Below are 22,616 nucleotides of genomic sequence, written 5' to 3'. Positions count from 1 at the left end.
GTTGTAGACCATCAAGAGGTGATGCCAAATGGGTTTTGCAAAATTGTCTATAGACCCTCCCTTGTCATTACTTTGATAGCATATTTTTCTCCAATTAGAAAGTTTAAAGAAAGAAAGGGCCAAGGGAAATAATATAATCACCTTCCCTGTAGAAGCCCCCTTTAGGCCATGTTTGGATACCTCATGTTTTTGTATTTGGATTTGGATACAAAATACATCAATCATGCTCATGCTCATGTTGTACGAGAAGGAGGGAGGGAAGTCTTGTTGTTGTTGTAGCAAAGTCGAGAGCAACGAGGGTGAAGGTAATTGCCACAAATATGGATTTCCAAATAATGTATCACAGAAAAGATTTGAAAATCAGATTTTTTTCACCGTTGTAACTGATTTAGAAATCGAAGGATCTGTTCTAGTTCCAATTTCAGTTCCAAATCTCAACTGCAAATGTGAGAAATCCAAACCTAAATCTTGTGGGTATCCAAAATGTGGCCTTAGTGTATTTATGACTACTCTTTTACACTACAGAGGCTGTCCCAGGGAAGAAAAGGGGGCAAATACATCAGCCCAAGGGCTAAATATTATTTACTTTGGGAGCTGATATATCTGCCCCTTTTTATTCTCGAGACACCTGGTCTAAGTGTCTAACTAGTTTTTTTTTTTTTTTTTAATAGGCAAGGTCTAACCAGTTGACACCCGCTAAAGTGGGTAGGTAAGTAGTATAGTGCGTAATTACGAAATATGAGTAGAGAATGCGCCAAAACAAGGGCGATGATATTTTCACCCCCTGTGTTACGCATGCGCTCCCCTTATAAGGTGATTCGACGTCAAAAAACCGTTTTTGACAAGTTAGCTCCATTATTTTGCGAAAAAGTCAAATACAAAGGTTTCGTGACGTCAAACAAAAATAACCAGCAAGCACCAAGCGCCGGCGAATTCCCTAAGTTGGAGGCTCACGTGGCCAAAGCTCGGGTCCACCTCAGTAAATAAATAAAATCGTAAAGCAAAAACAAAAAAAAATAAAAACACGCTTCGTAATTCGCCCTTCTATAATACAGACGCCTTTTCTCTTCTTCCAAATTCTCTTTTTTTATCGGACAACTCGAGGTACTCTTTCTACCTTCTTTGACGCAATTTTTCTCTCCATATTTTCTTTTCTACTGTTTTTCTAGGGTTTTTGTTCTGAATGTATGTTTTTCTAGGGTTTCTGTTGCTTTGTGATGATTATTTGATTTTCACGATCTAAATTTCGTTTAATCATCCGAAAGCATCGAGATGTCTGGACCGCTTGATCGGTTCGCTAGGCCTTGTGAGTAATTTTCAATCCATAACTGCTTTTATTCTTGTGATTTTGGATTGTGTTGGATTTCCTTCTCCTTTGATTGAGAGAATTTCTTATTGCTTCTGTGGATCTAGGGTTTTCAGCTTCTTTTTTTCTGCTGTAATTATGAGAGATTGGTCTATTTGTTTTGATTCTATGAGAAATTGATCTAGTTGTTGTGATTTTCTATTATGTTGGATTTCTTTTTCCGTTGATTCAGTGAATTTCTTATTGCTTCTGTGGATCTAGGGTTTTGAGCTTTTTTCAGCTGTATATATGAGAAATTGGGCTAGTTGTTGTGATTCTATGACATTCATGGGGAGGTTTTCATGTTTCAATGGAAACTAGATCTTAACTATTTTGATATATAATGCCATTCAAAAAAAAAAAAAAACCTATTTTGGTTTATAAGGATTTCCAGAACCTTTGCCCGTTCCTTCTGACTTTGAATTTCGGATTGGATACGGTTAGAGATTTTGTTATCACGATGCGAAGAGCATCATTGGCTTAATTTATGTTGGGATTTGCTAGGAAATTTCGCGTAAAGCCATTTCTTGTCGGATTTTTGCATGAGAATACAGCCACAGGGGATGAATGAAATGAATAAGACAAAGTCTCCAAAAAAGTGATCCTCTGTGGCTGTTCTCTCATGCAAAAGTCAGCCGCGAAATGGCTTTCCGCAAAAGTGCCTTGCAAATCCCACTTATGTTCTACAGGCTATACCAATAAACTAAAGCTGGGATTATTTTTGTTTTTTGGGATATGCACCTAGTTTCTTTTATGACCTTGGGTTTTGTATTTGGTAATTATTTTTACTTTTTTTTTATGATTGGGTCTCTCTCTCTCTGTCTTGGCAACACATAATTTGCTCGTATAGGTTGATTTTGCATGTTTTTTTTTTTCTTGTTTATGGTTTATGTTGGGGGATAGATTGATGAATTTCTACTGGCTGTTCAAATGTGCATCACCTTGGTTATTTAGTTTGCACTGTGAACTTGGGACTCATGAGCTACATCAGGTTTGATTGCAACTAATCTTGTTGTTTTGTTATTTTGGGAACATCGGTCTATGAGAACCAAACTTTAGGTCGAGTTTGCGTTCTTCCTAGATTTTGGATTGTAGACCCATTTTTATGTTACAAGAATTTTGCTGCATTCATAAATTCATTTTTCCCTTTTCATTTCTTTGTGCTTTGGCGTGATTTTTTAATGCTTCGGGTTGCTGACAATTTTTCTCTAGGCAATACCGAGACACCATAGCTAACTGTGTTGAGCTTTATTGTTCACATCTTATGAGGACTCCATGATCTATGTGGATCTTCTTTGTCCGTAGAACACTTTATCTGCTCTAACCAAAACCATCATTAGATACCTTTTTTGAAATGGACCATCATTAGATACCTACGTGCAGTTGTTCTTCAAATTTTTTTATTTCTTAAATTTTAAAATTATCCACAATCAAATACATTTTTTTCCTGAATGTTCTTAGTCACACATGCACTTGACTTGCGAGGGAATGCTTCATTGAGGAATCTCTGTATGTTAGTGATATAGAAGCATTCAAGGTCTTGATATACAATAAATTTAATGATGGCTGTTTTGGGAATATAATAATTTGTCAGATTAGCTCTAGCAGTATATAATGCTCACTAGTGGTAGATAAGGTAGAACTAGTAGGGATACTGAGTGGACAGATTACTTCTAATGATTCTCTCATGGATGACAATTACTGCTTATGAATCACCCATGGATGACAATTACTGCTTATGATTCACCCATGGATGACAATAAACCACTGTTGCAAAGGAACATCTGGGCAGCTTTGTTTCCAACTTAACACTGGGTCAAGGGTAGTAGGAATCCCTTGATAGTTGATATAGTGTTGCTTGTGTACTAAGTCATCCTAACACATGAAAAGTGAGCATTTTTTCATTATCTCCTTTTGTCCTTTTTCTATTTTGCTACTACCTGACTATTATAAGTGTGTTTGATACATGAATGCCTTCATATTAGAGCATTATAATCTATTTGCCTCCACTAACTGTTGGATTACTCTCCACATGAACACTTCAAATTTGGACTGGTTGGACAAACATGGAATATTCACTCTTAGTACAGACGCTCAGTGACATACTCATTGGGCACATGATGGACTTATACATGGGCATGCCATTTTTCATCAGTGGATGTTTTTTTAATGATTCTCAGCATTAGTTGAAAAATAACCCAGCATAACCGGACTTTTTTATACCGCACTGGATGACTGGAGCTAATCTGAATTGCATTTGCTCGTTTCCCATCACCAGACCATTTTGAAAGATCTGATAAGACTGATTACCAAGAGCCCATGTTTGCATGGATAAGGACACGAGTGCCATTTCCAACATGTGATTGGAGCGACTTACACGGGTCTGTTATCTATTTGTGACACTGACATTGTAAAATATAAAATTGATAATAACCATAAGAGGCATCTATTCAATCCTAATAGAAAATAAATTGAAAATGAATCAGGTGAGTGCTGATTGTTTATGACTTTATGCTCCTTTTTTTTTCATTTGACTTGTTTAATTGTTTTAAAGGTGTTTGTGACCTGCATGGGCCATTTTTCATTTTACCCTTAAAAAAATTGTTTTAAAGGTGCATTGAATATTCATGCACAAACTCCTGCAAAATGACATGGATACCCTGGCTAGATAGAGTATTGAATACACATGCACCATTTGTGGATATAGTTTTTCGCAGTAACATACCTGGATGAGTAGTCTCAATTTGATTCTTGAAAAAAAAAAAAAATCTCAATTCCTATCATCAAATGGATAACAGTATATGTGATTTTGCTTGAGTGACACATTTCACGTTCTGCTTGGGAGGCCTCATTTCTAATTTCAGCATCTGTATGTGAGGATCTACATCATTGCCTGCAATGGGTTCTATTCCTTAGATTGGTTTTGTAGACTCTGTGGGATTCAGTAGTCACCAGTTGGTCTGGTCTCTGTCTTGGTTAACATCTGGCCTATTTTTACATTCACGCTTGACATGGATTAGGGCTGGCAAGGTGGGTGTCATTTCTAGTCTCAGCACGTTGCAGTGAGGCTACAGAAAATGTTATGAAATCTGTATTTTATGTCAAGGATCTTCCATCTTCTTTGTTTGATGACTGGACATCATAATACTTTGCTGGAAGCTTGTGTCTTTTCTGTTTACCTCTAGAACTTGTACATTCTATTGCGGCAAATAATTACCATTCTTGAATCGATAGAAGTTATACACACATTAATCAAAATCCCTTTTATGGCATATGCAGTCTCATAACTTTAACATCTTAGTATTTGTCAATTATAAGCTAGATAGACAGTTTGTGATTTAGTAGGTATTATTTGATTTAGACTTTATTATTAAAATGAATTTAGAAGTGTTACATCAGCCTTTGTTATTAAAATCAAGGACAGAGGTGCGGTAAAGCCAGTGTTGACGTAAACTGTCTATGATTTAGTAGTTTATCTTTATCCTTAACTTTGTAGCATATTTCAGGCTTTGAGGGTTTCTCTAGCCATGATGAAAGAAGAGAAAGGAAATCTGATTTTGAAGTTTCAGAAGATGAGAAAAGGACGAGAATCGGGTCACTGAAGAAGAAAGCAATAAATGCATCTACTAAATTCAGGCATTCTCTCAAGCAAAAAAAAAGGAAGAAGAGTAGTGGTAGAGTTATCTCTGTGTCAATTGAAGATGTGAGAGATGTTAAGGAGCTTCAGGCTGTTGATGCATTTCGCCAGGCATTGATTTTGGATGAACTGCTACCTGCAAGGCATGATGACTATCATATGTTGTTAAGGTACAGTATCCTTGTCTTACTCCTCTTTAGTCTAATCTATTTTCTTGATTTATCTTTCTGGTGGTGTGTAGCAGATATCCATGTGAAGTTAATTCGATTTTAAAATTTTGATCAATTTGCTGATATAAAAGAACTGCGCAACAATCTCACTTCTTGGCTTTGTTATGTCTATGATTATTTTCAGAAACTTCCTTTTATATCTGGAAATATGCACCAACATGTGAAATACTGGTATATGGATTCATATGTCAAACTCAAAGGTTTATCTGAGAATGGATTTTGTGGAAATGCAAGTGAAATGCTGATATGAAAAAAAGGCGGCCCAGTGCACGAGGCTTCCGCCGTTGCGGGGTCTGTGGAGGGCTAGATGTACGCAGCCTTACCCCTGCTTTGCAGAGAGGCTGTTTCCGTGACTCGAACCCGTGACGACCAGGTCACAATGGAGCAACCTTACCGTTGCACCAAGGCTCGCCCTCTACGTGAAATGCTGATATACTAGGATTAAAATCCCGAAAATATGATACCTATCAGGACTAAAAGCTGATACGTATCAGCAATATGTATCAGCATTGGGTATGCTTATACGGTACAGTATGAACTTTTAAAAAAATGATAAAATATTAGATGACATGAGAAAAGAACAAATACTAGATTTTAATTTTTTTTTTGAATGGCAGACATGCATTCATAAAAATTTCTTTCAATAGAACATTTGATGGACAATTTTGTTTAATTTAATATTACCCGTCCAAAAATCAGCTCCATAGGATCATCCTAACCCCTCCATTTGTGGAGGACAAAAATGGACAGACACAAATCTGCCCCATTTTTGTCCTCCACAAATGGAGGGGTTAGGATGATCCTATGGAGCTGATTTTTGGTACACCCCCTATCTATGATAAGGCCTTGCAAATGAATGGTTTGGATCACTCCCCAAAATGTGGGATCCCATGTGATTGGGAAAGCTAGCTCACCATAAGTTTGGTGAGCTTAAGCTCACCAACAGTTTCCTCTCTCTCTCTCTCTCTCTCTCTCTCTCTCTCTCTCTCTCTCTCTCTCTCTCTCTCTCTCTATATATATATATATATATATATATATATATATATATATATATATATATATATATATATATATATATATGAGGAAAAAGAGTGTGCGGTCGACCGCACCAAGCTTAGGTGTGGTCGAGGGCGCCAAACTCATGTGGGCCCACTTTGTTAGGATGATCCAAAGCATTCATTTAAAAGGCCCTTACATAGATGGGGTATGTACAAAAAATCAGCTCCATAGGATCATCCTAGCCCATCCAAAAGTGGAGGGCAAAATGGACAGACACCGCTTGCCACAAATCTGCCCATTTTTGCCCTCCACTTTTGGAGGGGTTAGGATGATCCAATGGACCTGATTTTTTGTACACACCCTATCTATGATGGGACCTTGCAAATGAACGGTTTTGATCAGCACAAAAAATGTGGGACCCATGTAGTTGGGCCCTCGACCGCACCTAAGCTTAGGTGCGGTCGACCACACAATCTTATTCCTCTCTCTCTCTCTCTCTCTCTCTCTCTCTATATATATATATATATATATATATATATATATATATATGAGAATAGAGTTCCTAAGGTGTCACCTCATATAGCTTATATATTTGTGTGTGTGTGTGCGCGTGCGTGCGTGTTGTGTGTGTCTATGATATTCCATATTTTGAGCTTAACTATCAATCTGCAACCATATATTGTTTATCTTCTCTGATTTGGTGGTTCAATGCGCTCAGAACAGGTCACTTCTGAAAACCTTATCCTTTTCGTGGTCACCTCACCTAGATACCCTTTTACATTAGTGAAAATTCAAGATTGTTTGTCAGCAAATCACAATAATTTTACTGGCATCCTTGTTTAAGGTTATCCTCAAGGTGTACGTCCTTGAAAACATGCATGATTAACTAGCAATATGTAATGATTGCTTTATACCTTCTAAGCGAGATAACAATGAGAATTAGGACGCATTCTTCAACATGTAATGACTACTTTATACCTTCTAAGCGAGATAACAATGAGAATTAGGACGGATTCTTCAATGCTTCTCCTTATCCTAATTTTGAAGTGAGGGAAACGGGCGGAACTGAATCACTTGCAGTGACTCCGCTTCACTTCTAGAATTCAAAGCAAAAGGATGTTGGGAATTCGGGATTTTGATAAACAACCAGAATGGGTTGGGTTTGTTGAATGACATTCTCACTTCTTCTTTTTCATTTTTCCATTATCCCCGCAAAGTAAAAAGCCCAAAAGTGCTGCCGAGAATGGTTGAAGAGCCCAGCCTTAACTAGCATGGCTAACTAGAAACATGAAAGATTCTATGAGACCACTTGAATGGTGTTGTGTTATATTATAGAATTTTTTTTTTTTTTTTTCGGACAAGTAACTTATTAATAAAAACAAAAACAACAAAGAGGAGCTAAAAGCACCCAGCACAAAATGAAACCAAAAACGGCTACAAATTTGGCAACAAATGCCATTGAATCAAATTGGAGTCATATACTCCAAATTTGGCTAAAGAAGTAGCTCAATAGTGACCTTCACGCCTAATGTGTGAAAGCGTCACTCAAAATTGGATAGAATATCTTTCATTGCCGTAAAGTGTAGCTTGAAACACGTCCACTTTAAGACAACAGATGGTGTTAAGGGAATCGCCTTCAATCTAGATATTAGGCAGGTCGAACTTGGATATGAGTTCGACTCCATCCCGCATTGCCGTGACTTTTGTCGCAATTGCATCATCACAAGGACCTCATAAGATAAAAATATTTAGACTTTATGGTCTGTGAATACCTTTCCTAAACCCAAACATCCAAATAGTAGCAGCGTTTAAAAACTCGAACTAGGATGAGAACTCGGCCACGGTAAAAGGGAGTTGTATTTGGCGATTAAACGACACGATTATTTTTCATTGACTCGAGCAAGTCAAAGGGAATTTTGATTGTCTTGGTAGGGCAAAACTCTCACTCGAGTGAGAACTGAGCCAAGTCAAAATGCGTATTATTTTGATTGACGTGGTAAGGCAAAACTCTCCTTCCTTGATGCTGCCACAATGAATGCTATGCCTGACAAAAAAAGGGCGGCCCAGTGCACGAGGCTCCCACCATTGCGGGGTCTAGGGGCTAGATGTACGCAGCCTTACCCCTGCTTTGCAGAGAGGCTGTTTCCGTGACTCGAACCCGTGACCACCAAGTCACAATGTAGCAACCTTACCGTTGCGCCAAGGCTCGCTCTCTAATGCTATGCCTGACAACAACAAAAAAAGAAGTAGTTCCCCTTTAATGTTTTGTCCTACACGGTATTAAGCATGGTTCTCTGAAGCTTTGTTAAAAGGGTCAAAAGCTCAGTTTTCACAAAATGTTGATTTTAATACAAGCGGGGTGTACAATTCCTTTATTTAATTTTTATTAATTCTAGACAACACTTTTTTAGCCATTGCGAACCCCCAAATTCAATGTTGTTGGGCACATATACCTAGAACATGGTATTCATACCAATCAGAGCAGAACTGGCCTTTTCTACTGGGTCATTGGCTTGGTAGTTATAATGATCAGTTTGTTCTGTTCGAGGTTTTATATTTCGGTTTCAATTTCAGTCATCAGAGAAACCGAAACATTTCGGTGCGAAATTTCGGCCAAAATCTTGTAAAATCATGGGAACATTTTGGAGCGAAATCACGGCTGAAATCCAAGCAAGATTCTTTCACCTCCAATTTTTCTTTTTATTTTTTTGTCCTTTTTTAGAAATATGTAAGGAATCTCATGGTTAATTCTCTTTTCTGCTAGTGGAGTTGATTTTTGTCTGGATTTTTGTCGAAATGTCTTTGTTTTTTATCTGAAAAGTTTCTTGTTTCGAATATTTTAGCCGAAACATTAATGAAATCCCAAAATTTTGGGCGAAATCTTTTACTTTTCCAAATCCAAGTGGATTTTGTTTTGATAGCAGCTGAAATCAAAATATTTTGGCGTAAACGAAATGTTTCGGCTGAAATTTAAAACCATGGTTCTGTTTTAGACAAAAAAATAGGTTTTAAATTGTCCTGGACTGATTTCTGAATGGTTTAACTCAGTTGAACTGGCAGGTCCAGTTCTTTCTTCATATATTGGTCCTTGTGACATAGCAAAACACCTTTGTATATCATCGTTTTCTGGTTATTTGCTCTTTTTTGTGCTCCTTGGTATTCATGCCATACCAACACCAATAAAAGGTGTCTAGAATTTCTCTTCTCTTAGCATTTTGAATTACTCCATTACTTTATGTCATGCAGTATACACCGGGTCATATAATTTTTCTCTAAAATTCTCTTAGCTGAAACCATTCTGTTTGACGTTGTGTGGGGAGCTTGTTTAGCTTCTCACACATGCCCAAACTTTCACATGTCTGAGGATCTGCTTAATTGCAGATTTCTGAAAGCAAGGAAGTTTGATATTGAGAAAGCAAAGCACATGTGGGCTGAGATGCTTCAGTGGAGGAAAGATTTTGGTACCGACACAATTTTGGAGGTAATTTCATTTGACGATCTACTTATATTTTGTGGAAAGCTATTTTTGACTAGTTTTGAGCTATGTCACAAATGTCTCTGATATTTTCAAAATATCGTGTTTTTATCACGACAATTTGATAAAACGATAAAATCCCGAAATAATCTCAAGATTTTAAAAATAAAGCGATATTTTCATTTTTATCAGGAAAATATCGCGATAATATCACGATATTAGCCTGATATTTTTACGATATTTTTATTTTACTATATTTTTTCTTAAATTTTATATTTCTATATATTTTTAAAATAATTTTATTTTTATCATTTTTCCCCGATATAAACAAGAATAAAAAAATTATATATCCTGAGATTTTCCCTTGCCTAGAATCCCCGAGAAAGATATTTGTGACATAGGTTTTGAGACCCCTTCCTCATGGTGATCCGACACACTCAAGAAATTTGGAATCCCTTTCATCGTTTAGCCTGTATGCCGGAGTTTTGATTTTGGTGCCTGCTCACTTCTCGATTTATTGATATGCTGACTGGCATTGATGCTTCCATCAGGATTTTGAGTTCAAAGAGTTACATGAGGTTTTACAGTATTACCCTCATGGTAATCATGGTGTGGATAAGGAAGGAAGGCCGGTATACATTGAAAGACTTGGAAAAGTTGATCCCAACAAACTAATGCACGCGACATCTATGGACCGGTATATAAAATACCATGTTAAGGAGTTCGAGAAGAGCTTTGCAGTCAAGTTTCCAGCTTGCTCAATTGCCGCAAAAAGGCACATTGATTCCAGTACAACAATCCTAGATGTTCAGGGTGTGGTATGTTTTTTTTTTTTTTTTTGTTGGAATGATAACAGGGTGTGATATGTTATCTCTTCTGTTTTTCTTAATCCTCACGCGGCACATCATTGCAGTATTTTTTTCTGTTATATCAAAATATTAATAGATTGTTTTTCTGATTTACCTATCCATTATATGAAATATATTTGTTACACTTAACAGGGCTTAAAAAACTTCAGCAAGACTGCACGAGAACTCATTATACGGCTTCAGAAGATTGATGGTGACAACTACCCTGAGGTATGTACTTGAACACAATAAGTGGTTGTTTTGTTTTATTTGAAACCCAAAATTAATACATGGGTTTTCAAATCCATATCAGAAATATACATTGACACTAGTCTCCCATAACATGGGAATTACACTTCTGTAGACATTGTGCCAGATGTTTATCATCAATGCTGGGCCTGGTTTTAGGCTGCTCTGGACCACAGTGAAGTCTTTTATTGATCCCAAAACAACGTCAAAGATTCATGTACGAAAGGGGTTTTTCTTTATATCTGTTTTTAGCCAATTATTATTTATTTTTCTGGAGTTTTTTTTATTGAGAATTTGGCTGGAGATTCTGAGAAAGTTTTTGTAGTATGAGTTGTTTTTCTAAATTTCTTCAGGTTCTTGGAAACAAGTACCAAAGTAAGTTGCTCGAAATAATTGATGCTAGGTAATTATATCTGCTTATTTTTTAGCAGCATTTATCTTGATAATGGAATTGATATTCATTTTGTCATTTATAACTGTAAAAAACATGCTCAAAGCTTCTATTATTTCCTGGATGACTCCAGTGAGTTGCCAGAATTTCTCGGGGGTGCATGTACCTGTGCAGATCAGCGGGGTTGCCTTAGGTCTGATAAAGGTCCATGGAAGGACCCCAATATATTGAAGGTTTTCTGCCACCTTTTATTATATTGAGTGTTTGTTACTCCAAACGCTTCATTTTTTATTTTATTTTTGTGGTTTATAATAACCTCCATGTCTATTGGCATGCAGATGGTACTTAAAGGTGAAACGCGGTATACCAGACAAGTCGTGAATGTTGAAAACAGTGAGGGGAAGATTACTTATGTTAAGCCACATTACCCAGCAGTAAGAACTTTTGATACTCTTATTTGATCTACACCATAAAAGGATCAAATCTTAAGAGATGCTCCATTTCCTTTTAGAAAGTTAGTTTTGTTCCTTTGGTTGGACCAGGTGAAGGGTGGTGATACTTCTACCGCTGAGTCTGGGTCAGAATCTGAAAATATTGCTTCTCCAAAAGCATTACGACATTATAGTTCACTTCCTCCTTTGACTCCTGTTCGTGAAGAAGTAAGTCTATTCTCTTTTTGTTTTTGAATAGTAAGTCTATTCTTTTTTATTTGATATTGATAGTTAAGGAAGGTCAACTGAGTTCAGTTTATTTGAGTAGTGTGGTGTGATCTTGGAAGAACTTTAATCTGTTCAATCAATAATATAGGGCATGCAGAAGCATTTACATCCATATTCTTTGGGACCATCTTTTTAATGTTTTTTTTCCAACATCGCCTACAAAATAATTATTTTTACTATTATTCCTATTTCATGTAGTTTCGCCTTTTCTGATTTTTATCGTTTTCTCCACTTCATTGAAGCAAAAACTGTTCACATTACATGTTGCTTCAATCCTTTCCTAGTGAACATCACGGTTCCATCTACAGTAAAATGAAACATGTGTAATAAACGAAATGTTGTTTCTCCAATGTAATTAGATGAGTCAAGGCAAAGCTATTCCGTGTAGAATGTACGTAAATATCTACCTGTCTGTCTGTACGTGTGTCTATGCACAAAACAATATAAAGACGTGTGTCTTTAGATTGTCTCATTACGTCTCAACATGTGGCTTGTGGCAGACTTTTTAGCATGCTGGACACTGAAATGTTCACTGGTGGAAGTGTCTATGGTGGGTTTGAGATATATCTGCTTGATGATTTGTTTCTATAAATATGCAGGCTAAAATGGCATTAAAGACAAGCAACACTATTGACTTATCCGAATATGATGAATATGTTCCCATGGTGGATAAAGCTGTGGATGCAGAATGGAAGAAAGAATCTCGTGAAAGGCTTTCTACACCTAAAGGTTGGAAACTTCAACTACTGGTTTCTTTTGTGTGACAATGCTCATATGCTATATTCTTTAGCCCTTTCTTAGACTCACAAAGGTGACATAACATAAAAGCTCACCTCTATCCAAAACCTACATTTTGTTGACTGATCTCCATGTTAAAAGTTAATCAAATACGAAAGTAGGAAAATGTTAGACTTGGTAATGTAAGAGGCCAACTAATTTTGAAAATAAGAAGTTGAGGGTTTGATAAATAAAGAAAACAACCCATCTTGTTTAACCCCTGACTGTAGGGGTGCAACTTGGGTTGGGTTGAGGCCAATCCGAACCCAACCCGATCCGAGGAACCCTCTTACCCAACCCGATCCGAGGAACCCTCTTTCCCAACCCAACCCGACCAGACCCGACCCGACCCGACGAACCCTCTTTCCCAACCCAACCCGACCCGACCGGAGAGAAACCCGACATTTTTTTATCATTTTTTTTGTAAGCTTAAAAACTCGGGTTGAGTTGATAAAAAATGCCGGGTTTCACTCTGGTCAGGTTGCCCAAGCCCTCAACCCGAACCCAAACTCGACCTGAATTTTTTTCGGGTTGAACCACCTGAGTCGCACCCCTACCTGGCCGGCTGGGAAGCACGGGTACCCTCCCGAGGCTCCTGTTCCCGTACCCGACACGTATGGGGTGCGGGTACACCCCGAGTACGTCCTGGGTACGTACCCCTATTTAAAAAGGAAAAAAAAAACCCAATTTTGGTTGTCGGGTGCGTTTAGGGTGCGCACCCGACACGTCCTGCTTCTCTTATCTGGTGTAAATCCTTCCTGCTTCTTCTCCCTCCTCCTGTACGTAGTATTTACATGTAAACCATTTAAGTAAATGTCATTTACTTAAGATTTACATGTAAATAACGGAATACCTCCCATTTGGATTTATTAAAAATAGTTTCAAGACCCAAATCTAAAAGGAAAAAAAGTCAACTCTCCAAACGGTAGGGTGAAAAAGGGTTGGGTCAAAATTTCAACTTTCTTAACTTCCAAACGGTAGGGTATTTTTCAAATTTTAAAAAGTCATAAAATCTATCATGTCCAAACATTATTAAATCCCAAAAGTCCGGTATAAAAAATCTCATAATTTGGTCTCTAAAAATTATTCATCTTGTCATGGTCAACACACTGGCGACAGACTTTTTTTCTAATGAATGATGTATTGGTGCCCCATGTTATGAAATATGGAACTTAATCACTTATGAAATGAAGAGTAATATTAGAATTTTCTATTTTGGTGATGTTATTGTTATTTGATTGCTCTCCAATTATTTTTTTAAATTTTTATAAATATATAATAAAATATTAAAATATATTATTATATTCGGTGTACCCGAACGTACCCACACCCGGTTTTTTTGGAAAATCACGTAGCCACGTACCCGTGTCGTGTCATACCCGTACCTGTACCTGTGCTTCATAGTTGGCCAGTACCAAGTTTTTAAATTTTGGTTGCCATGGAAACGGAAACGTTTCGGTTTCAGTTGGAAATTTCTGCTGAAATCCTTTAAAATCATGTAAACATATGGAACCATATTCAAATATTAGAATTTAAAAAATGAAACTTCAGAAAATGCTAGAATAAGCACAAATACACTCTTAGAAACCATCCCTTAAGCAACAAGCCATTCATAATGGTTTGAAAACATCGAACACCTAATGACATGCACTGTCGCACATGTCTGATAATTTAGTACATACTGAATTCACATGCAATTTATCTAATATTTATATGCAATACATGCATCAAATTTTGCATGCAATTCATGTAAATATAATTATGTACATGCTGGTATAGTATTTCATTATTATGCTTACAATTTTGGTTTTTGCATGTCGGTCGTTTCGGTTTCGGTTTCAATGGGGATGAAAACAAAAACATTCCGGTCGTTTCGCGTCGGTTTCGATGAAAATTTTAAACCAGGCTGGTACATGTACACCCATTGCTAACCGAGTCGTGTCTTTATTTTGTATCTTTGGTGATTGTTAAAACCTTATATTGCAGAAAATTGTGTGTGTGGGTTGCGTGGTTGTGGTTTGCGGGGGGGGGGGACATGGTTCGGTTCCAACCCGAAGAACCGAACCAGCCTATTTGGTTCGGTTTGGTTCGGTTCTGACATCGGGCGGTTCGGTTCTGGTTCAAAAATTTGGGAACCGATGGTTTGGCGGTTCGATTCTGGTTTGAGCCCCTGGTACCCAGAACCGAACCGAACCGAACATCATGGGTGTACAAAACAATAGCCTGTTAAATATTTTAAACATTAAAAATGAAAACTCAACGGATGAAAAGTTGAAAATAGATTGCTCCAACTTGAAACTTGCAAGGGTGTAGATAACAAAAGCCAGGACTGCTGATATCTTTTTCTCTCCATTTAGAGGAAAAAAACCCTAGATCTTGACTTTAGTTAGGTGAGAAAAAAGCCCTAGAGCTTCTCTCCTTCCCTTTTTCTCTTCTCCACTCCCCCCTTCACAACACAGTTCACACGGTCGTGTTCGTCTCTCCATCTCCCTCTCGTTCTACCGTGAAGAGGAAGAAGAAGAAGAAGAGGCTCAACTCAAGCCTCAAGGTATTTCCGAACCTAATCTTATATTCTTCCCTTTTTTAGGGCAATGATTTACCCACGCCCCCATTGGCGAGATTTCCCCCCTTTTTAACGTTAGATAAGGCCCAAGGGTAGTGATTTCCGCCGCCCCTTGTTTCTTCTCTTCACAAAAACAAAAAATTAAAAAATTGGCAGTGCTCCAAGAGATGATACTTACCCTCTGTTCTTTAGAGGTTTCTACAATGTGTCGTCCCTCTGTTGATTGTTAAGGGTACAAATTGGGTTGGGTTGGGTTGAGCTTTTGCTAAAAAAAAATGAGTTACTATCAACCCTAAACCGACCCTATGTTCTTTATGAGTTGAGCTTTTGTGAATTCATATATGCTATTTTGTTTGTGAAATGCATTCCATTATTTAATAGGGCTGATGTTGTGCTTCATTTTCTATAGTAAATTCAGCAAAAAAATGAGAAAAAAAATAAAAAATGAAAAACAATAGTTGGGGAAACCCAGAACCGAACCGAACCGATCAAGTTCGGTTCTGGTTCGGTTCCATGGTACAATGGTTCGGTTCTGGTTCCAAATTTCTGGAACCGAGACGGATTGGTTCGGTTCTGGTTCTACCCAAAAACCGAACCGAACCATGTCCACCCCTAGTGTGAACTGTGTTGTGAAGGGGGGAGTGGAGAAGGGGAAAAGGGAAGGAGAGAAGCTCTAGGGCTTTTTTCTCACCTAACTAAAGTCAAGATCTAGGATTTTTTTCCTCTAAATGAAGAGAGAAAAAGATATCAGCAGTCCTTGCTTTTGTTATCTACACCCTTGCAAGTTTCAAGTTGGAGCAATCTATTTTCAACTTTTCATCCGTTGAGTTCTCATTTTTAATGTTTAAAATATTTAACAGGCTATTGTTTTGTACACCCATGATGTTCGGTTCGGTTCCGTTCTGGGTACCAGGGGCTCAAACCAGAACCGAACCGCCAAACCATCGGTTCCCAAATTTTTGAACCAGAACCGAACCAAATAGGCCGGTTCGGTTCTTCGGGTTGGAACCGAACCATGTCCACCCCTAAAGGTAGTAATGAAGGAAGTAATCTCAGAATTCTAGAGAACATTCGTAGAAAAGAGGCAGATATTGGATGGAATTCTTATAGCAAATGAAATCCTTGATTTAGCAAAGAGGGACAGGAGAAGAGGCTTGATCGCTAAAATAGATATCGAAAAAGCTTACGATCATGTGGACTGGCAGGTGCTGCATCATTTACTTCATAAGATGGATTTTGGGCTGAAATGGCGTGGATGGATGAGAGAATGTGTATCCACGGCCTCTCTATTCTTCTAAATGGCACGACGGAAGGGTATTCCTGCAGCTCCTGAGGCTTAAGGCAGGGGGACCCCCTTTCTCCGTATTTATTTATCATGGTGGTGGAAGCGCTCAGCCTCATGATCTCTAAAGCAAAGAACAAAGGGTACATAAAGGGAATACAACCTAGCCGCGATTCACCGACGGTGAGCCATCTCCAATTTGCTGATGACACTATTGGGTTTATGGAAGAGGAGGAAAGGTCGGTAGAAAATTTAAAGAGGGTGTTCCGATGGTTCGAAATTGTATCTGGCTTAAAGATACACTTTGCAAAGAGCTCATTGGCTTGTATTAATGTGGACGTTGATATGGTGAGCAGATATGCTGGCAGCATTGGATGCAAAGAGGAGAAATTGCTGATCACCTATCTGGGTTTACCGCTAGGTTTTGGTGTACCAGAGGAAGCACAGTGGGATCCGGTGGTGGCGAGGATTGAACGTAAGTTGGCTACCTAGAAGAAGAGATACATATCACTTGGGGGAAGAATCACGTTGATCAAATCTTCTCTTGCGAACATGCCGTGTACTTCATGTCCCTTTATAAGATCCCTGTGAAGGTTGGGCAAAGAATAGAAAAATTACAAAGAGATTTTCTTTGGGAAGGGGATGGTAAGAATAAAAAATCAAAACATTTGATAAGTTGGAAAAGAGTTTCAAGGTTGAAAAAACATGGAGGGCTGGGGATAGGGAAGATAAGACTACGGAATAAGTCATTATTGGGAAAGTGGTTGTGGAGATATGGCGAGGAAAAGAAATCACTGTGGCACAAAATAGTTGGGAACAAATATGGATATGAATGGAGGAAATGGAATACAAAAGATCCAGGGAGAGGAAAGGGATCGGCATCATGGAGGTCAATTTGTTCCTCGCGACCAAGTCAATAATCAGGTACGCTTCATCGCGGGGAAGGGAGACAAGATCATATTCTGGATTGACCTCATGACTGGGGATAGGCCATTGTTCTTGAAGTTCCCTAATCTCTTTAGATTAGCAAAAAATGGCAATGCAAAAATATCAGAGTATTTGTACAGGGGGGCTGATCAAGGGAGGGGTTTTTGGAACATTATATTGCGAAGAAATCTTAAAGACGAGGAAATCAAGTGCTTTACTACTTTGCTTGAAACATTAAACACCACTTATTGCCGAGCTCTTGTACCTGACGATAGAATCTGGATCCCTGATCCGGATGGATGCTTCTCGGTGAGATCCTTTTTTAGTGTCCTAAACAATGGAAAACGGAAAGCCAGGCGAAGGGTGTCCTAAACATTGGAAAACGGAAAGCCAAGCGAAGGGCAATTATATGGAAGTCACGCGCACCAACAAGAGTGGTGGCTTTCGCTTGGACAGTGGCATTAAAGAGCATATATACTTGTGAAAGATTAAAAAAGAGGCATTTCTATATGGCAAGTTGGTGTGTCCTTTGTAAGCAGGCAGAGGAAATTTTGAATCATCTAATGCTGCAATGCCCCTTTGCAAGGTACATTTGGATGAGCTTCCTATGCTTCTTCGGCATTTCGTCAGTTTTTCAAAAAGGAATCCGATCAGTTATATTGAATTGGAGTGGTGGAATACTTGGGAACACGGGTCAGGCACTATGGAGACTTCTACCATTTGCGGTAATATAGAGTATATGGAAGGAAAGAAATCGGAGGATCTTCGACGAAAAGGAAAAGTCAACGGCTTGGGTCTCACTTCAAACCGAGATTGAGCTAATTTCTTGGATCAAAACAACAGAAAAAATACAATATGGAACTGGGCAGATACTGAGGAATTGGAATGAAATCATTTGGGAAAGGAAGATTAAAGAAAAGGAGACGCCTCAATGGAAGCCACCACACCATGGATGGCTGAAATTAATCTTTGATGGGGAGTTCAATTGGCAATCCAGGCAGAGCAGGAATCGGTGGTGCGGTTTAGGACTCGGGCGGAACAATATCAATGTCATTCTCTGGACTAGCCGGATTTTGCAATGCTAATGAGGCTGAAGTGAGGTCGCTGCTTTTCGGACTCGAGTGGCTCATCTTAAACAAAAGGGATCCACTTATCATTGAGGGTGACTCATCAAACACTATTATTTGGGCATCTTCCGACTTAAAAGGACCGTGGCGGATTCGACACCTTATTTTGGAAATTAAAGATTTGGTGAGGATTGCGAAGCCTGTCCTAGAACATAAAAGGAGATCTGCAAATGAACTGGCAGATCAATTGGCAAAGGAAGGCGTCTTTAAGGATTCTGTGTCTATTTTTTTGGTATCAGACATGGGGGAGAATGGAATGTAATGTTCTTATTTCTTGGTGTAAGCCTTCTGGCGGATGTAATTGCAGGTTAGGGTGAGATCTTGTCCTCCTTCCTGTTTTTCGATATCTATTCAATAAAGTTATCTTTCAAGAAAGAAAAAAAATTGATTTTCCCTTGACTCTCTAAAATCTAAATGTCACTCCTAAAATCATCCCATCAGTTTCTAGCATTCCTGTTCTCATTGGCTTCAGTTTTTCTAACACTTCATCTCCTGAACCCTTTATCCTTGTTTTCTTTTCCCATGTATCTCTATAAATCTCACTCTCCTAAACTTATTCTTAAAATCTCTTATTGTCCAAAATATCACTCCGCTATCATGCAAGTTTCTTACCTTCTCACTCGTTTTAAAAATATTTCCAAAAATCATTCTAATTCTAGATGTACAAAGTGTTAAAAAATTGGATCTTTCATATTCTTTAGATACAAATAAAAGTCACGTCTAAAGCACCCACCCCCATTTAACAGGCAATGCAATGATCAAGCTTATATAACTGAAGGATAAGCAGTTTATTCAAGAATTTCTTTAAACCATGGAAAATACATTAATTCTGGCAGTTATAGTATTTTTTTGATATTATATAATGACATTTATGTAGCTCAATTTGTTTATAGGGTCGGATATACTTTTCTCCGACCTATTAATCTAGGTATTGTGCTTTTCCTTTTCTTCGTAGCTTAGCCAGTCCTTGTGTTGCACCCGTCACTTTATACCTTTCAAAAAAAAAAATTATACATCCGATTTGAATATGGTTACAAGAACTGGGGTTGGTGTGAAAGTGCATGTTATTCAACACTTAAGCTGTTTGGGAGTTTTCAATACTCAGTATATTAATAGCTTACTTGGCTTTCAATCTTCTCTAGATGTAAATATATCATGAATTATTATTCAGATGTTATCCATCCAATTTCTTTGATTTCTCGTTAACATTTCCTGGCCACAATATTAATAAAATCTTCAATTCAGGGTCATTTCCTTTATCAGACCCACATAAGCCTCCCGAAGGAATTCGTGCTCAAATACTTGCAGTGATCATGACTTTCTTCATGACACTCTTCACTCTGCTTCAGTCAGTCACATACAGTGTGGTGAAGAAACTTCCTGATAAATTTTCCGAGTACAAACACAATGACCCTGTCCTTTCACTTGAGCCACTGCCTAAAGAGGAGACACGTCCCCCTTCACCTGCTCCTGGATTTATGGAGTCAGACCTCTTATCCTCCGTACTGAAAAAACTGGCCGAGTTAGAGGAAAAGGTCGACACTCTTCAAGCAAAGCCATCCGAAATGCCTTCCGAGAAAGAGGAGTTGCTGAATGCTGCCGTTTACCGTGTGGATGCGTTGGAGGCAGAACTCATTGCTACCAAAATGGTAACAGCTTTTCATTTTAATTATTTTCTCCCGCAAGAGATAATCCTGTATTTTTATGCATCTGTATTGTCCACCAACATAAAACCTTGCGATATGTGTACACAAAACCGTTGGTGGCTCCGCAATTCTGTTCTTAATTTGCCTAAAATACCCTTTGAATGTGTGTAGGCATCTCTGTAAGTATCTTCTAATTTGTCATGGGGTCTGCATATATGTGTTCATTTATTTGTATCTATCTTATATTTACATACAAATATTAGCAGGCAGAAATGCAAGTGGGGGCCACTTGTTCAACCATCCAAACTGTGCATCTCCTAGGGCCTGCTATAGATGGGGGACACACCAATTTTCTCTTCCATCGGATGATTCTAGGCCTTCAGTTTCTGGCCTTTAAATAGATGTTTAAAAGGTTAAAAACCAACATTCATTCATCAAGTAAACCTTCACAAGTCAAAACGGCTAGGATGACTCAATGGGCCATTTTGGTGTGTGCCCTCATCATAACAAGACCTAGCATATAAATGGTTTGGATCATTGAGCAAGTGTTCTTCACGTGTACTTCTTCCCACTCATATTTTCCAAGGTAAAATATGTCCATGAATCATATTTGAAATTATATGGTGTACGTGCTTAGCTGCACGTAATGGGGGTACAACATAAAGTGTCGCCGACCTTGATGTTTGATCCAACGGCATCCTCTAAAAAAATGCGCTGTCGTTGGATCAAACATCAAGAGCAGCACCTTAATTACGTGCAGCTAAAAACTCGAGGAATGCTAATTGAAGGGTGCCCTTCCAAAAACCAGCTGAAAGGGTGCCCCCTTTGGATCCAAGTCATCAAACTGTATCTATAGTAGGACCGAAAAATGAAAAACAATGGAATAATTAATGCACTTTGATGACATGGATCCAATGGTTTTGCAAGGGTGTCCTTCGATTAGCATTCTTCTAAAAACTCTTCATCATATAACAGCTCCCTCCAACCATTTCTGCATGTAGACTCCTCTCTGTGGCCATTTCTCTGTTTTTTTTATACCTAAAGCCTGCACCTTCTTCCTAAGCAGGCACTGCACGAAGCTCTAATGAGGCAGGAGGACCTGCTGGCTTACATAGATAGTCAACAAGAAGCCAAATTCCGGGTGAGTCAAAAGGACAAGATATCCCCTCTCTTCTACATACAGAGTTTCATTTGTCATTCATGAGAGATTGGAGGAGATCTCTGACTCTCTATTCATGTTTTGCAGAAGAAGAAATGCTGGTTTTAGAGGAGAGGTTGCGCACTACCCGTATGCTCCTTTCCCCGTCTCTGCCGTTTGTAATTTATAGTACAGGTTTTGGAACTATGTTTGAAAAATACTTATTTATTTTACAAAAAGCATGTGAGTTTGATGTTATTTTTTTTTATTGAGAAACACAAGTGTATTGGAAATAAAACTATGCCACTGTGTACATATTTTCTTGCAATTTATAGTTTCATACACTTTGTTCTACGTTTGTTTCAGGGCAGTGATAAATCGACCCCCATATATCTTAAATCGACCTTCATATAGGGCTGTGCTGAGAGAGAGAGAGAGAGAGAGAGAGAGAGATTAGGGGGTCGATTTATCACTGCCCTTGTTTCAACGAGTCTGATAACAAATGGAAATGAGTCTGACCAATTAGATTGTCACCACGTGGAACAATCATAACGGTTAATTTTTGGGCCCACATGTGGATATGTAATTATGTATGATGAAATTGAAATCATCATCTTTAAGATAAAGACCCATGCAAGTATTAACAGTGTCGATTTTTCTTGGCGGTATTCTAAACGAGGCTTAGTGGATTAAGAGGCTAGGATCGTCCGATGAAGGTGGGATTAATGGGACCAGGCCGGGTTCCTGATCGTTGATAAGATCAACAGATCCAATCATGTCTCTGTGGCACAGACAGGCCCAAAAAATTGTGAGGAAAGAGCCTTATTGCTGCTCTTTTAGCATTTCCATTAATATAAAAATTGTGAGGAAGGAGACAAAACCTGCTGCCTTGGTTTTTGAACCTAAGGAAAAGTCAAAAAACGGTTCTTTCCCTTGGATTAAAAATCAAGGGAGAGAGAGGTTTTGTCTCTCTCCGCCCTTTATTTTAACGGTCGGGCATCATATAATTTCTCTTTCCTTAATATTTTGCGACCATGACAAAAAAATTCCAACAATGTAAGGTCTTTCTAGTTGTCTTATAGTTAAGGTTCCACTACTTGTCTTTCGAAATCAATGGAAATGGAGTCTAAAATTACTTTTATTTTAAGATGGCCAACCTTTCACTTAGGCCCCACGGAAAAAATTTCCTTGATTTAGAGGGATATTATCATAAATTGAAGACCCCTCTATATAAAATTTGAATTAAGAGATGGGAGGTCAGAT

General features: G+C 38.3%; 1 protein-coding gene across 2 annotated transcripts; it reads left to right on the top strand.

The window, feature by feature from the left end:
- Nucleotides 1-958: 958 nt before the first annotated feature.
- Nucleotides 959-21,668, top strand: LOC143892649 (phosphatidylinositol/phosphatidylcholine transfer protein SFH8-like). 2 transcript variants are annotated; one of them, XM_077397416.1, is made up of 15 exons: nucleotides 959-1,104; nucleotides 1,200-1,306; nucleotides 4,852-5,152; nucleotides 9,593-9,692; nucleotides 10,238-10,504; nucleotides 10,688-10,765; nucleotides 10,899-11,000; nucleotides 11,137-11,186; nucleotides 11,308-11,407; nucleotides 11,513-11,608; nucleotides 11,717-11,833; nucleotides 12,493-12,622; nucleotides 19,833-20,218; nucleotides 21,282-21,356; nucleotides 21,462-21,668. In XM_077397416.1, the coding sequence occupies exons 2-15, from the start codon at nucleotides 1,273-1,275 to the stop codon at nucleotides 21,480-21,482; spliced, it is 1,857 nt and encodes a 618-aa protein (XP_077253531.1). In that variant the 5' UTR covers nucleotides 959-1,104; nucleotides 1,200-1,272; the 3' UTR covers nucleotides 21,483-21,668. The 2 variants fall into 2 exon arrangements, with proteins under 2 accessions (XP_077253531.1, XP_077253530.1); XM_077397415.1 differs by having other exon boundaries at nucleotides 19,815-20,218.
- Nucleotides 21,669-22,616: the final 948 nt, after the last annotated feature.

The sequence above is a fragment of the Tasmannia lanceolata genome, unplaced genomic scaffold (genome assembly GCF_043159265.1).
Source record: "Tasmannia lanceolata isolate RefF3 unplaced genomic scaffold, GAP_Taslan_0.1 ptg000015l, whole genome shotgun sequence".
NCBI lineage: Eukaryota > Viridiplantae > Streptophyta > Magnoliopsida > Canellales > Winteraceae > Tasmannia > Tasmannia lanceolata.
This window is presented reverse-complemented; position numbering and strand designations above follow the sequence as displayed.